At 42.0% G+C, this 17,500-nt stretch overlaps 2 protein-coding genes across 2 annotated transcripts in view; one reads left to right on the forward strand and one right to left on the reverse strand.

Annotated features, from left to right (window-relative positions):
• The first annotated feature begins 3,477 nt into the window (after window positions 1-3,477).
• Window positions 3,478-12,917, forward strand: ankrd33ba (ankyrin repeat domain 33ba). The gene is made up of 4 exons (XM_060861325.1): window positions 3,478-4,416; window positions 9,741-9,870; window positions 10,370-10,510; window positions 10,660-12,917. Exons 1-4 carry the CDS (start codon window positions 4,006-4,008, stop codon window positions 11,490-11,492), a joined length of 1,515 nt encoding a protein of 504 aa, XP_060717308.1. The 5' UTR covers window positions 3,478-4,005; the 3' UTR covers window positions 11,493-12,917.
• Window positions 12,918-14,532: 1,615 nt separating this feature from the next.
• dap (death-associated protein) overlaps window positions 14,533-17,500 on the reverse strand; it is a 13,029-nt gene continuing 10,061 nt past the window's right edge. The window contains exons 3-4 of the mRNA XM_060861326.1: window positions 16,975-17,017; window positions 14,533-15,472 (exon numbers count right to left, since the gene is read on the reverse strand). Of these exons, the coding sequence (XP_060717309.1) occupies window positions 15,353-15,472; window positions 16,975-17,017 (163 nt within the window). The 3' untranslated portion in view covers window positions 14,533-15,352. The remainder of the gene's footprint in view (window positions 15,473-16,974; window positions 17,018-17,500) is intronic.

The raw sequence follows: 17,500 nt of genomic DNA on the forward strand, positions 1-17,500 counted from the left end.
CGATGACACCTGAGATAGGCACAGGCTCCCCGTGACCCGAGGTAGTTCGGATAAGCGGTAGAAGATGAATGAGTGAATGAATGAGTTCTAATCTGTCAGTTGATTAATTAATTCAGCTCACAGATTTTCTCCTTTTGAACGGACAACGTGTCCCAGAACAGGAACTAGACTTCCTCCACCTCTGAGTGTCTGTTAGCTGTTATACAGTCGGAGGTACGTAAATCACGGGCCGTGCATGAAATCCATTCATTAAGTCTTAATTTTGATGCAGAGCGAGGAAGTGCAGACAGAGACTAATTGTAATCAAATAAGGAGACGCTCTCGGTGTCTCGCTCGTGTGAGGAAGGTCAATCTCAAGCAATTAGTCATCGACTGATCGACCCGCAGTCCCGAGGGAGTCATCAGTTTGTGCTTTTAATTAATACACACAGCTTAATTTAGTAAACACACCATATTAATTTTCTCATTCAGGTTCAGTTTTGGGTCAGAGTGTGTTTGTGTAGCCTACAGAGGTACAGAAGAGGTCTTTAAGTGTTCTTTGGATCGTTAAGGGTTATTAGACCTGACTGGACAACAGACAACTTATCAACAGAATCCAATAAACTCATTTTAATGATCATATTTTTATTTGTTTTTAGGTACAGGGTGTTGCATAAGTATTCACCCCTTAAACATTTCCGCAGTGTCTCAACCTGGAACTGAAACAGACTTATATAACCTTAATTTAAACATTTATATTGGATGATAACGGTCCAAAACTACACAACTATCACAAACTATGTATGAATATTTAGCCCCGTCCCCTAAATCAGCATCCAGGAGATCAGAGTTCAGAATATTACGCATTCATAGTTAATATTTTACTGGACAATTTTAGTTGCGTACATTACAATGCTGCCAAAGGGCTAGGGTAAGTGTCACGCTGTACATCTAACACAAATCCAACATTAGGATCTGAGAATCCGAGATGAACTTTAGCTTGGGAGGGATTTCGTCTCACCTGACCGCATGTCTCAGGGATTTATCAACTGCTGAGTTAATGTAATTCTGTAAGCTGGTGGAGCTGGAGCTGGACAGGAGAGAAACTTTGACCTACACTTTGACCCCCTACACACACACACACACACACACACACACACAAAGTATGATGCCATGTTGTTAAAATACCACAGCATTGAATTCTGGGTTCTGATTGGTCAGAAGCTTGTTCTGTTTTTGTTTCCATAGCAACAGCTCTTTCAATCGAATTCATTCGACAGACGTGACACATAAACAGACCAAAAAATTGTGGTCTCCAGAGTCAAAGCTGGCGAGGGAATGTGAGTTTATAGCTGTTATAAAATTAAGGAGAAAAGGAAATAACTTGTGTCGTGAACTTTCCAAAATATTTAAAGTAAAACCATATGAATAAAATGTCATTTTTTAAAAAATGATTATGAATTATTATTGGCACATTGATGTGAAATAAGATTAAAGAGGTGTTTGATTATGTTCCCACATCAGCACGCCGTGTCATGGTTTATTCCTCATACGACAGTTTTATGATACCTCAAGCAGCGTCTTGAACAATTTCTCCTGGCAGTACAGCATGTTGAAGTGATAAAACTCCAGCTGGAGACGGAGACGAGTCTGTATGAGCTCCAAGTGTTTCGGGGCAAAATGTCTTAGTAATTACATGCAGCAATTACAGCACTTACTGGTGAGCTGTAAAGAAAAGTGCAGTGTGCAGATACTGAGAGATCATGAAATACAGTATATATGAGCAAAAACACAAACATCAGCTATAAAAGCCAACCTTCATTTAACACATTTTAAAGACGTGGCTTTCTGCAAAATAGCAAATTTCTGTGAGCATGTGTTATGTGACGTGACATGATGTGACATACGGCTAAGTACGTAGAATTCGTTCTCTGCATTTAACCCATCCAAAGTGCACACACACAGCAGTGAACACAAACCCAGAGCAGTTAGTTTGACTCCTAATCCTAAGGTTGTGGGTTCGAGTCTCGGGCTGGCAATACCACGACTGAAGTGCCCTTGAGCAAGGCACCGAACCCCCAACTGTGGTGCCCGGGGAGTCAACTTTAGGATTAGGAGTCAAACTCTCTAACCATTAGGCCATGACTTCCTTGTTATGTGTTCTTATCATCCATGTAATGCATGTAGTGGGAATATAAAGTATAAATCTCCATTAAACAACGTCTTCAGGATTATAGAACTGCATGTAAATTAGAATTAGTAGTTTAGAATAATTGTTCAGGATACAGGGGGGCACGGTGTCTTAGTGGTTAGCACGTTCGCCTCACACCTCCAGGGTTGGGGGTTTGAGTTCTCGGGGGTTTCCTCCGGGTACTCCGGTTTCCTCCCCCGGTCCAAAGACATGCATGGTAGGTTGATTGGCATCTCTGGAAAATTGTCCGTAGTGTGTGATTGCGTGAGTGAATGAGAGTGTGTGTGTGTGCGCCCTGTGATGGGTTGGCACTCCGTCCAGGGTGTATCCTGCCTTGATGCCCGATGACGTCTGAGATAGGCACAGGCTCCCCGTGACCCGAGGTAGTTCGGATAAGCGGTAGAAAATGAATGAATGAATGTTAAATCTATAGAACATGAGTCCATTCACACGCAAATGTTTTAATTAATGGCACTTTTATTTAAATTGAAATGCACTTGAGTTGTCTTTTGCCTTTTTTTTGTTTTGTGATTGTGCGATTTAATTTGTTCTATTTTGGCCAGGTAATTAAAAAATAATGTTGTCAGCTGTATTAAAAGAAATTGTTTCTTCTTTCAGAACGCTTGTAAGGAGGGATACAGAAGGCTGACGGATTTCCCCCTTAAACAAATGACTTTGGCTGTTATGAATATTTGTTTTTGTTGTTTTAAACAGTTGTCTATGTGACATACAAATTATTTATACATGTAAATACATACAATTCATTATTATTATTTTTTTTATCATATCTATCACATATCTATCATATGTGTGTTTTTTTGGTTTTCTCATCTTGTTGTATCTGTGTACTGGAAGCGTATGACACTAAAACAAATCCCTTGTATCCGCAAGCACACTTGACAATAAAGCTCTATCTGATAAACATTGGTGCAGAATTTTATTTAAGTCACTAAACTGTACTTTATCTGGTCACTCAGATTAGCTAATAATTTAGAGTCATTATGTGAAAACAAAAGGGAAAATACACATAAGGAAAGATTAGTAGTTTTTTCCCTGACGGTGTTTAAATTTGAATTAGGAGTCTGTTATTATCCTGATGCTTATCAGCAATACCTGAGCATAACATCCTCCTGTGTCCACATGTCTGTCTCCACTAACATCACACACTTCATCTAAATAAACAAAGCTTAGTTTGTAGTTTCGTTTTTGTACAGTTTACCTACACTGGGTGATGTCTGATGGGTATTTCCAAGCAGGAGGAGCGACTTAATTACTAAAGATGAAAAAAGATGAAAAAAAAAAGAAAACCCCAAAACGAAACTAAAAATTTCCCCCAATGGACATTTTCCTACAGCAGAGAAGACGCGTAACGCGTAACAAGCGCTGGTGATTAACTCGCGTTATAAAACACAGCTCTATCGTGAGCACTGGATGATTTAATCTCGGACAGAAAGCAAGCAGAAGGAGGAGGAAGAGGAGCGCTAATCTAATCGGATTATGGAGGTGCACTTTAGGAGCACATGAGTCTGAGAGCTACAGATGGAGACGCAGCTCGCGGTGCGTAAAACGGCACAATGCGGATTTCAACGACTTTCGGCGGGGAATCATTTTGTTCTGTAACTGTTTTATGTAGGAGATGAAGAGTGATGAAGAGTGATGAAGATTCCACAAACTGGAACTAAATCAGATTTATAAAGACAGCCCAGAGGGACATGATGTATGGATGTACGAGAGAAGAGCTTAAAAACGTCTTTTTTTTATTATCACTACTCTGACTTGGCGAACACGTTTGGCGAACACGTAACAACACGTGAGTTGACGGGTTAACGGGTTACATGTTGCTAATGAGGGTTCAGGAGAATGGTGGAGGCTCATCACCGGGCAAACTCAAAGCCAAAGTCAGCAGCTCGTCCACGCAAATCCACCCCGCGATTACGCAGGAGTCTCCGCACATCTACTACAGCGTCTACGACGAGGATCTCGGTTCGTGTGAGGATTCTGAGGAAGACTGTGAGGAATACGACGAATACGATGAGCTCTTCGACTCGTCGGACACAAAGAGCATCGCCTCGGATGACTCGTTTTACCCGACGGATGAAGAGCTGACGGATTCGGAGTGCGCACAGACCCCCGGCACCGTGTCTCTTTTCCGAGCCTGTTGCAGTAACAGTGCGCTCACTGTCAAAGCTCTGATCCGCCAGGGGGTGACGGAGGAAGAGGTGCGAGAAACGGACAAGAACAACCGGGTAAGCATGGCCACGCGAAGAGTCGATTCAGTTTGAACAACTCTTTGCAGTGAACCGAGCGAGAGATTTGATTCACAGAACGCTTTCTTACAGTTAAACCACAATTCTCAGGGTTTCCCCCTAAAGGTCCAACCTTAAAAACGTGTCTTCTAAAAGTTCATCTGCAGTTCGTCCTCAAGTCTAATGATGTTCTGTTGTAGTTTACAGACTGGACCTAAAGTCTCCATGCAAAAAAGTAATGAACTCTTTTTTAAAGAAAACTTTATTTACAAAACTATAAACGCACACACACACACACACACACACACACACACACACACACACACACACACACACACACACACACAAAAACGCCATGACTCATTAAGACCCAATTCATCTCTCACATGCAAATACACACACACACACACACACACACACACACACACACACACACACACACACACACAGACTGTTATGACTATGACAATGTGATGAGCTTTACAGAACATAAGAAACATAATACAGGAAGTTTAATATTATACAAAAATACAAAGATTAATAATATATAAAAATATGAATCTTTGTATAATATTAAACCTAATGTATTATGTTTCTTATGTTCTGTAAAGCTGCTTTAAGACAATGTCCATTGTTCCTCTAAAGGAACCAGACTCAAAGGTGAACCTCATCCTCATTTGGATGACACTGGAGGGTGTTATTATTAATATACAGTCTGACAATTGTGTTGGAAATGTTAGATATTACAAACAAAAAAGTGCAGTGAAACTCACTCACTCACTCACTCACTCACTCACTCACTCACTCATTTACTCGTTCACTCACTCACTCACTCACTCACTCACTCACTCACTCACTCATTTACTCGTTCACTCACTCACTCACTCACTCACTCACTCATTTACTCGTTCACTCACTCACTCAGTCACTCAGTCATTCACTCACTCACTCACTTGTTCACTCACTCAGTCACTCACTCACTTATTTACTCGTTCACTCACTCACTCAGTCACTCACTCACTTATTTACTCGTTCACTCACTCACTCACTCACTCACTCAGTAACTCACTCACGCACTTGTTCACTCACTCATTCGTTCACTCACTCCCTCAATCACTCACTTGTTCACTCACTCACTCCCTCGTTCACTCACTCACCCACTCACTCATTTGTTCACTCGTTCACTCACTCACTCACTCACTCACTCGCTGCCTTGAACCTTATCCCTTGTGAATTTTTTTGTACTGAATCGTGAGAATTTGTGTGACATTGTGTTGAATGTTCAGTCTTCGTGTGGTCTAAACCCCTTTCAGTTATACAGCAGCATATCTCATTCTTTTCACTTACAGCGTTTCACTTCAAGTGACTCAACTGTAATTTTAGCCTCGTCTTATTCCCGAGATCCGTCTCATAAAGGCTGAGCTGTGGCTGCGCACTGGCAGTAAAGAGGAATTCATCACTTTCCTTTCACAGCATTATGTGAGTCAAATGAAAGTGTCAGGCCAGAGTTCACTCACTGTCAGGATAAAGCCAAGGAAGGAAAGAAAGTGTGTTTGTTCTTTGTGGCTGTACAACTGATGTTTTGACTGTTTTATCAAATTTTTTGGGAGAGTGTGAACAACGTGGGATCAGATGAAGAGTCGTTATTCCTGATGTGAAGTCACATGTGGAGTTTAATACATGTGTAAATATCACATGTGAAAGTCTATAAAACATGACAGACAGGCTCCTAAATACACACAGTGAGGGAAATCTGCTAATCTTCCAAAACACACCACACACACTCACACGCACACACATTATACACACACTCATACATACACACACACTTACACATACACACACATAGAGACACACACACACATACGCACACACACATTACACACACTCACACGCACAATACACATACACACACATGTACACACATACACACACACACACATACACACACACTTACACATACACACACACACATACATACACACACACACATAGAGACACACACACATACGCACACACACATTACACATACACACGCTCACACATACACACACACTTACACATACACACGCTCACACATACACACACACTTACACATACACACACATTCAGAACTGGGGACCCTTTTTGGGTCTTTGTCACACTACAGCTGTTTTCATTGGGTCTCGTGGCATTCAGATCCTGAAGTCACCTCGAGTACAGAGTGCTGTGTAAGAAGGGATTTTTAGGTGATGAGTCATTTCTAGAACATCTAGAGCTGCTTTACTCCTACATCTCTCACACAGACTTTATTACTCTCTCTCTCTCTCTCTCTCTCTCTCTCTTTCTCTCATTTAATAAGAGTCATTAAGATCCACTTCATCAGAGTCTCTCTCGCATACACACACACACACACACACACACACTTCTCCAAAATGTGATTAGCACTGAGTACATGACACTAAACCAAAAATGAAGTGTTCATGATTTGGTAGAAATAATAATCTAACGTTCATGTCAAATCCTCGCTCGGTTCAAGATGTCCGTTCCTCTTACGGCTTCGTGAACGCGGAACAGATTCAGACAATTCAATTAAAGTGAAACGTCAGAATGCTCTAAATCTTTCGTGTGAATTTGAAGGACAAAAGATCCGACCACATCATCCGTCGACTGGCAAATAGGATTCAAATATCACATCGTGACACGTTGAAACAATTCGATGATAGACGTCACATAATTACAGTGTTGTGTTAAAAAAAATCAGAAAAACTGAATTCGATGATGTTGTTATATGACTAATAAAAAATTGATAAAAAATAATAATTCAGCCGCTTCGAATGCGTCAAATGTTAATTAAAATAAATACCAGTGATATAAAGTCCACTGGAACAGAGTTTATTACAATATTGATATTAGATAATCATAATGCTCATCTCTAATCCTGTTCATTTAAATCCTTACTTGTGACCTCATTTACACAGCAGCTTATTTTACACTTCTGTACACGACTGCAGTGAATCGAATCAAAATGACATTATAATAAACCAAATGTTTGATTATTACATTTATTTTCGCAAAAATGTTTTCAAAAAAAATTTAAAGTTTGAAATAATCTTAGATTTTAGAGAATTTTTCAGATTTGTTTCTTGAAAAAAAAAACAGATCTAAATAATTCACACGAGTAAAAGTCTCTAAAACATCAATTAATTTCATAAATTTAAGTCATTTCTGGCTCCAATTTATAGCTAAAATACTTTACAATTTAAAGCTGTGTAACATTCATTCATTCATCTTCTACCGCTTATCAGAACTACCTCGGGTCACGGGGAGCCTGGGTCTATCTCAGGCGTCATCGGGCATCAAGACAGGATACACCCTGGACGGAGTGCCAACCCATCGCAGGGCACACACACACACTCTCAGTCACTCACACAATCACACACTACGGACAATTTTCCAGAGATGCCAATCAACCTACCATGCATGTCTTTGGACCGGGGGAGGAAACCGGAGTACCCGGAGGAAACCCCCGAGGCACGGGGAGAACATGCAAACTCCACCCACACAAGGTGGAGGTGGGAATCGAACCCCCAACCCTGGAGGATCCTGAGGCTGAAACACACACATCAATATCTTTAATTTCCTTTAATTCATTTGTGTAAACTGATATAAAAAAATGCTCATTGTAGCTTTAATGTTTAACGTGATCCTTTACCGACCCTTTAAACCGCCCAATGAGCTCGTAAGCACAAAAACCCTGACCGGAGGCTCGGCCCGGCCGCTCGCTCCCGAGGCTAATCCTTTCTATTTCAGGCTGCAGATTACACGAGACAGATACCGAGTCGGAGCTGAGAGAGGAAATAAAACGCACCCTGAAGCCGATGCCCTAAAATGGCACCTGCATAAATTTACATTACATTTACATTTAAATTTGCTCAGAAGATACAGTTTATGCAAAAGAACTAAAATGTGCCGCAAATCCAGAGCGAGCTGAGAGCAAGCAGAAGCGTCCTGTACTGAAATCCTCACCCGTCTCAGCACCACAGGGTTTCTGTCTTAAAGACGTCGTCTGTAATCATCTACAGCTCTGTTTCATGTCAGCTACAGAAACCCTGAACCCCGCGTGCAGAAAAGCGCCGTGTTGTGATCGAAAATCTCCGAATTTCAACTAATTTCAGAATTTGTCTCTTGTTTGTTTGTTTGTTTGTTTGTTTGTTTTTTCAGTTTAACTCCTTATTTCACCTACGATTCTGGATATTTCATGATATTCTAGTTAACATCTAGTCACTTGTTGTTATTAATATTATTAATAACTCAACTTCTTTTGTGAATGTCACCTTTTTATTTAGTTTGATTTAATAGAAATAATTTGCAAATAATCTCACAATTTCTACTTAATAACAATATTCCGTTCTTAATTTATTTCAAGATTCTCTCTAATCATACTGATTTAACTCATTTTTTATTTATTTAACATCTCTTGCTGGTGACATTAAGATTCGCTCCTGTTTTTATTTTTTGACTAAATAACGTCTTATTTTGACGAAATTCTTCTTCTCTTTTTATTCCAAGCTGTTATCACATCTTTATTAATAACTCGTTTAATTCGCTTAAGTCGGGTTTTTCCCTCAAACGTTATCGTTAAGTTTGACTAATATATATTTCACAATATTTTTACAACAGAACTTTTAGGACAAAAGGGGAGGAGCTAAACAGATCAGATTCCATGAAGGGGAGGAGCTAACTTCAATGTAACTGGTCTACAAACATTTACATTATTTTACTGACTCCTTATCCAGAGTGACTTACATTTATCTCACTTATACAGCTGTGCAAAGGGTTAAGGGCCTTGCTCAGGGGCCCAGGAGTGGCAGCTTAGTGGCCCGGGGATTTAAACTCACCACCTTCTGATGAGTAAAACAACACCTTAACCACTAACAGCTGTAAAATTTTAAGTTACAGAACCACTGAGCATTAAATCCCTCATGTGGACCATGTAACAGTTTGTGAATGTCCTGTATTGTGTTAAGCAATGTTTACTTTCTGTTATTAGCACTATTCGCCGTTAGCCTGTGGGTCATTTGACACGGCGATGTAAAGAAAAGGAAACGTCTAAAGAAGACATTTTACATAAATGTAAAGCAGATGAAGTGTGGAATCTCTTTCTGCTTTAAGTGACGTGGACTTGTCACAATATTGAGACAATATTTATTCTTGTGTTAAATATTAACACGGCTTTCAGGCCAATCAGACTTTTTAATCTGAACAAATCCGACACAAAATTAAAAGTTGTAATGGGATTTAATGAGTGAATTTTTGAGAGTTTGTGGATCTTGTCTCTGTAGACGGGGCTGATGGTGGCGTGTTATCACGGCTACGTGGAAGTCGTCATCGCACTTTCTGTGTGTCCTTACCTGGATGTCAACTGGCAGGACAACGAAGGAAACACGGCTCTGATCACAGCCGCACAGGCCGGTGAGTTTACAGCACGGTGATGGAAATTCTGGGAATTTAGTGAATCATATCATGTGACTCTTTCAGCCCAATTGACTTTTTTTTGTTGTCGTATCATGACTTATAGTTTTTCTTTCTTTACCAAACTATAGCATGAAATTATTACAGATTTTTCACTTAGCTCACCTCCGTATATAAATACCAAAGGTTAGGATTAGAGACGAATAACCACGATGGCAAGAAAAAAGAAGCTGCCTCATTTGACTCAAAGAATCGAATCGCTTGCAAACGACACACAACTACACTGTGCAGAAAAAGGGATAGTTACAGAGTTTAACATTTCCACTGATAACAGCTGCATAATGTAGATTAATATATAAACAATGTTTTTGAGTTTGTTGGCAAAAATATTCCAGGCTTTTAGAGCTGAAATTAGAAATGTTAAATCATTCATTTATTTTAACATCAGGTAACATTTTTCAAAAGTTGTGTATTTAACCTGTTTATCACTTGACCACAGGCCACAGCACCATCACTAACTATCTGCTGAACTACTTCCCTGGTCTTGACATGGAGAAGAGGAACTGTCACGGGTTCAGCGCGCTGATGAAAGCTGCCATGCAGGGCAGAGTGGATTGTGTCCGAGCGCTGATCATGGCAGGTACATCATCCTTCTGAGGGATAAAAACTTCAATCGCTTCTGTCTCTGTGATTTTCTACAGCTCAATCCTTCTCTTTCTCTCTCTCTTTTATAAAAAAACAAATCTACGTCTGAAGTGAGAGTTTAAGAGTGTGTGTTGTGTTTGCTAGGTGCTGACCTGGAAGCCAGAGATAACGGGCGTAAGCTGACTCCTTGTGAGTGGGCGCTGTTCACCGGACGCTACGAGACCGTCTCTGTCATGCAGCGGCTCATCCAGAGGCCGTGTCCTGAACAGTGCAGTGACTCGTACCAGCCCGAGTGGCCCTTATTGCCGGCTCTGGTGGCCAAATCACAACAGCGCAAAGGCTGCATCCAAAAGATGCTGCAGAAACTGCGCAACTTTTTTGACATCAGCAACGTGACAGAAGCCTCAGAAGACGGTGTGTTCGACCACATGGTGCAGATGACAACGGCACTGGGCAGCCCGTTTATCGCCACGTCCTGTCGAACGGTGTGTCCCGGGAGTCCGCCGTGCGTCGGAAAACGCCGCTATTCGGTCCAGGAGATCCTGAAAAAGCAGCGCTTGCAGCAGCTCAAAGGACTTGGACCTGAACGGCTGGAGACGTTCAGACGCCTTTTCCAGAATTCTCGCGTCACTCTGTTGCCTAAACCCAAAGACAGGCGTGCTAGCCTTCAGCCCCAGACACCCAGCGACTCTTCGGCGCTCCGGAGAGGAAGTCTCCTCCCGCTACACCTGGTGAGACGGAGCAGCGTGAGACCGGGACTAGTGGTGCCCAAGCTCCGGATCACCAAGGTTACGACGGAAACGCACAAGCCGGAGAAGGAGCGGCGCAAAAGCAGCTGCAACAATGGCCAGTTCCTTCAGGTGCCCAAGTGGAGGTACAAAGAACTTAAAGAAGAAAGAAAGAAGGCAGAAGAAGCTGAGAGAAAACGGCTGGAGGCGATCACTAGGAGACATCTCGCTGGGAGAAAACAGAAATAACACGACACGTGCACTACACATCCGAGTCCGGGCCAGGGGATTTTGATACTTGAAACTTTTGATGATGTTGATGATAATTTATTTTCATATTTATTCTTGGTTGCTTTTTGAGATACTACAAGCTTTGATCCAGAGGGTTAAAAAATCTTACGACACCATCTTGACTGTTAATGACTGAAGCGTCTACACTACCAGCAAAAACATCACTGCAAAAATATTTCCTGAAAATAAAAAATTTTTTAAAGCAATGCATCAAAAAAAAAAAAAACACATCTCAGAAACATTTCCTCCATAAAAAACTTCACACTTATAGGTGATAAATCTTTAAACGAAACCTGAATGTGAAAATGAAAAGTCTTACAGGCGAACTAGTTTATCAGTGGGCGTGGCCTAATATTCTAACGAGCACATTTAATCAACGGAGCCTGGTCCGATTCTCCAGCGAGGAACCATCTATCTGTATGCATGTGAGGTGGGAGTTCATACTGAGCACCACCCTTGTAGCTGCTGCTGAGGGATGAGACCGAGAGGTGCCAATACTTCTGAATCTAGAACATTTCCGCTGAAAAATTCTGGGAAAACAAAAATAAAAATACTAAACAGAATTTAATAACATTTCTTTTCGCCGAAAACTGAAATACACCTGATCTGTAGTCTGGGTTAATATTATATTATACCGCAGCGCTGCCGAGTTCTGATTGGTCAGAAGGTGCAGGGTTACATTCACATGTTCTCGTCGTTTTTACAGCAACAGCGACTCGAACGTCAGACGCTACACACGGATTTTAAAAAAACAGTTGATACGGTGAAGATTTCTGAACAGAGACGATTGAAAAATGGTAAAGTTCTGAGTTTACGCTCTTCGGTTTCTCAGTGACACGAAACGAAGGCAGGCTGCTGAGAGAACGTGTGTTTACAGCTGCGAGAACAGGAAGTAACAGGAAGTGGAGATTAAACGTAACGATAAACAGATAAAAAGTATGTTGTTGTGAACGAGCAGCTCGGTGCGTTAACGACGAGACTCTCTCTCCGTTTCTCAGGAACACTTTAATCATCACACAAACCTCAGGTTCTAGACTTTATTCTTGACCACAGAACCACTGTGCCTCTCTTCGTACGGTACACTCAGTGTTCACATCTCTCTCTCTCTCTCTCTCTTTAGAGTGCCCTCTAGAATTATTGGCACCCCTTCATAAAAATATTCATATATTAATGAATAAGTTACACATGAACTGCGTGATCTCAAATATAAATAAAGCTGAAATAGAAACACAGTCACGTATTTTGTGTAGTCGGTTTGCGACACTTCCTACATTAAAACGTGAAACGATCACGAATGAACTTGAAATACGAATTAATAACGAATTATTCAAATCAAATGGATGTTTATTTCAAATAAATTTAAAATAGCTTTAAAACGACTAACTGATCTTAGATTTATAACACAAATGTTCTCTAAAAATTGATTCTGTATTTTAAATTTGCTCATTTTTATGAACAGTGTGTATGATGATTCTTCTACTAAAGGTCAGGTGACGTGAGCTGGTCACGTGACCTCTGGAGCGCCAGGAACGTGTGAAATCGGACACGTGGCGATGTTTGAGGAAAGTGGATCTGATGAAATGTGAATAAAGTTTGCGGTACAGCGCTGTCACGCCAAACTCCGTCTCCGCTTTCGTTTCTTCTTCTTCTAAAACATCTGAGCCGCTCTCAACATCTGGGCGGCTCTCAACAAACCCTCGAGAAAAACGCACAAGCTTAGCTTTGTTGCAGGAGAAGCGTTTGTTTTATTCCAGGCCACAGCAATGATTTAGAGAAGGAGAAGTGATGGAGAAAAGAAGGAGAAGAGAAAAAGAGAAGAGAAGGAGAAGGAAACAGCACCTTCTAGTGGAGGACTGGAGGATCTGCTGTTGATGTTCGAGATATAACTAGAAGCCATGATCTTTTTATGGCATCAGGAATAAAAAGAATTACAGATAACAATAAAAGCAAAACAAAGAAAATAAATATAAAATAGTATATATTATTATTACTCATCACGGCTCGTTATACATCCATTAAAGTTCTAATCAGTAATAAAATTAAAAATGATCTGAAGGCATCTGTATGAAACACCGTTAAATATCGTCTTATTATTGTTCGTGTTTTATCTCACAGCGCCGTTGAGTTCTGCGTTCTGATCGAAGATATTAACTGTAGATGATATTGACGTGCTCGCCGTGTAGCGAACGGTGACGTGTTAAAGACACGTGAGGGAGATCAGACCGACCCAAAGCTACGGCGCTGCGCTGACCCTGAACCTGCTGTAATATCAGTGCAGACAAACAGCAGATAACAGAATGGAACAGTGAGACCTTGACCTGAATATAACAAGTCCATAAAGCTCCACTTCCACAAAACCAACGTGTGTGTGTGTGTGTGAGCGAGAGAGAGGGGGAGAGAGAGGGGGAGAGAGAGAGGGGGGGAGAGAGAGAGGGAGAGAGAGAGGGGGGGGTGGGGAGAGAGAGGGAGAGAGGTGGGAGGTGGGGAGAGAGAGGGGGAGAGAGAGAGAGGGGGAGAGAGAGGGGGAGAGAGACACAGAGAGAGAAAGAGAGACAGAGAGAGACAGAGAGAGAGAGAGAGAAAGAGAGACAGAGAGAGAGAGAGAGAAAGAGAGACAGGGAGAGAGAGAAAGAGAGAGAGAGATCAGGATAGAAGAAAAGGACAGACAAAAAAATAGACACTATGAGAGACAGAGAGAAAGACATCAAGATAGATAAAAGAAAGTCTGACACCAAAAGAGAGACCGAAGAGCGAGAGAGAAGAAAGAGTGACAGAAAGAAACAGAGAGAAAGAGAAATAAACAAAAACAGAGAGATTTTTAAAGTATCATTTAAAAACAAACAAAAAAAAGGTAATAAAATGATAACACTGCACTTTTATTTAACATAATTATCTCATAATGAGTTAAGACGTTTCATCAAAAAGGCCGAGGCGGTGATGTCAGCGTCCTCCTGCGTGTGGGCGGAGTCTAATAAAGAGTCTCAGGCTGGAGCGCTGATGATTTTATATTAACTCTTTATTCAGACAGCCACACCTAAGATCTAACATCATCCGCTTACACAAACCGAGTTACACACTTTACATCATTCCAGGAAAAATTGGTCTAAAACAAACAGAAACAAACTCAATTCACCTTTCAATCAGTACGGCTACAGATCTGTGAGTGACGGAGCTGTGGGGCTTAGTGTAGGAGATCTTATAGAGAACTGGGGTGTGTGAGTGTGTGTGTGTGTGTGTGAGTGTGTGTGTGTGTGTGTGTGAGAGAGAGAGAGAGAGATCTCACGATGTTGTTCAAGGCAGAACACTGGCAGGCACAGACAGAAAGGGGCCACGAGGAATGCTGGGAACCCCATGATGAACCTGAGCACAGAATTAGGAGTCAGTTGGGAATTATGTGGGAATTGGGTGTAAACTGGTCAGCAATAATTGAAGAACTGGTTGGGAACTGGGAGGGAATTTTTTTAGGAATCAGCTGTTTAGGAATCAGCTGAGAACTGATCGGGAATCAGTCTGGTCAGAGGAACGGAGAGGAACGGGCTGGGAACCGGTTGGTGATGAGTTGCAAGTTATTTGGGAATCATCTGAGATTCCCAAATATTTAGATGGAAGTTGGTTAGAAATTGCTTTGGGATACAAATGATTTGTGTTTCAGAGGAGAACTGGAAAAAAAAAAGAGTCTAGAATCGGCTAAAAGACTGGCTGGGAATCAGATGGGGATCTTTATGGGACGGGCTGGAAAAGGATTGTGAGGGGATTAGACTCTGAGAATCGGTTGGAGGTTCTGGTGTGGTCCTTGTGCACTGAATCAAGGTGGAGGTTCACTTGCGGGGCTGATGGATGTGCTGGTTGATGTGGTGGGTCTGCGGCAGCTTCGGCACCGAGGGTTGGGGCTTTGTGTGAGCCACCTGAGCCGCAGCTGGGGTGAAGTCCTTATCACCCTGAGGAGCAAGAGAGCGCAACACACACACACAAACACACACACACACAGGAAGTTTGGTTTACAACTTAACAAACCGTGTGTGTGCATGTGTAAGAGTGTGTGTGCAAGCGTGTGTGTGTGCATGTGTGAAAGTGTGTGTGCTTGAGTGAGAGTATGTGCGTGTGTGCATGCGTGAGACTGTGTGTGTGTGTGTGTGCATGCATGTGCGTGTGCTTGAGTGAGAGTGTGTGTGTGTGCGTGTGTGAGACCGTGTGTGTGTGTGTGTATGCATGAGACTGTGTGTGTGTGTATGCATGAGACTGTGTGTGTGTGCATGCATGTGTGCGTGTGCTTGAGTGAGAGTATGTGTGCGTGCGTGTATGCATGAGACTGTGTGTGTGTGTATGCATGAGACTGTGTGTGTGTGTATGCATGAGACTGTGTGTGTGTGTATGCATGAGACTGTGTGTGTGTGTATGCATGAGACTGTGTGTGTGTATGCATGAGACTGTGTGTGCATGCGTGAGACTGTGTGTGCATGAGTGAGAGTATGTGTGTGTGCATGCGTGAGACTGTGTGTGTGTGTGTGTGTGTGTGTGTGTGTGTGTGTGTGTAATAAACCACTGCTGAACCCCAAACTGTGCTGAATCGTGTCTCTATCTTTCTTCCACAGAGTGAAACAGTTCCTCTAATAACATGAGCACGATCATTAGGTGCTCATTACAAGGTGCTCATTAGGACCAACACTCTACTGTTTCTATAGTAACCGCTCGTATCCAAGGACGTGTACAGAGAAGGCGCCATTAATATAAAACAGATTTTCTTCGACGCGGTGAGCTGAAGTTCTCTCTCTAACGTTTACGTAACATTCATGGAAGGAGTCTCCAGCGTCAGCGGTGAAGCTGAAGGATTTCTGGACAGATGATTTGATGCCTTTTAGACGTTTATCTGCTAAAACACACACGAGGACAGAAACTCGTTTGCTTTCTGAAGAATAGATGAATAATCTGTTGGTTAATGATCAGAAACTTGTAGACGAGTTACTGTGTGTGTGTGACACCATCGACTCGGGCCGAGAGACTGCCTCGTGTCACGCCGTTTCCCAGGAGGAGTCGAGTCTCTGACAGCGGGCTGTAAGCTGGGGCTCTGACAGCGTCGATCTGTTTACGGATCTTTCCGTGGGCTTTTGTTTGAAGCGTCAGGAGCAGTGCAGCCTCTCGCTCGCTTCTTTCTTGTCAGAATGTGGGCTCTCCAGAGAGAAGAGAGAAACCTTACCTTCCACACACACACACTCACTACTCTGGGTGTAGACATTAACACACACACACCAGCAGCGACCCCGAGGGCTTCACACAGGATGTGAATTATACATCATGTGCAGTCACTGAGCATCTCTCTGGATATTCTGATAAAAAGTGAAACTGTGATAAACAGACTCACCTCCATAATCCACCTCCTCACACACACACACACACACACACACACAGTGATATACACATATGTGTGTGTGTGTGTGCTTACCTTAGTCACCACTCCAGACACCACCACTGGCAACTTCGGTGGGCTGCGAAAAGAAAAAGCATCACATGTTAAAAAGCAAACAAACAGAAAGATAAGCAAACACACACACACACACACACACACACACGCACGCACGCACGCGCTGTCAGGTTTGTTCGTCTTGTCGATTCTTCACGATTTAACATTTAACCCGAGAAACTTTATTTGGCTAAAAAATAAATCCAATCATCCATCTCACACAAAATATCGCGAGTTTCTTCGACGTTTCTGTCAAACGTCGCGTTTACAAGCAGTAAAGATGGCGTGGGCGGAGTTAAGGGCCCTATGAGGCGTGTCCATGACAACAGATAATTAAGAAAGATGAAAAAAAAAAAAAACCAACAAACAAACAAAACAAAAGCATGCAGACGGATTTGTGTGATAACGAGTGTAACCTTGTCAATAAATACACTAATAAACAAATAATCCGTCTTGTAAGGAAACGAAGTGGAAGTTAAACACAGGCGACTTCATCACATCACACACA

The sequence above is a fragment of the Tachysurus vachellii genome, chromosome 25 (assembly GCF_030014155.1).
Source record: "Tachysurus vachellii isolate PV-2020 chromosome 25, HZAU_Pvac_v1, whole genome shotgun sequence".
NCBI classification, from domain to species: domain Eukaryota; kingdom Metazoa; phylum Chordata; class Actinopteri; order Siluriformes; family Bagridae; genus Tachysurus; species Tachysurus vachellii.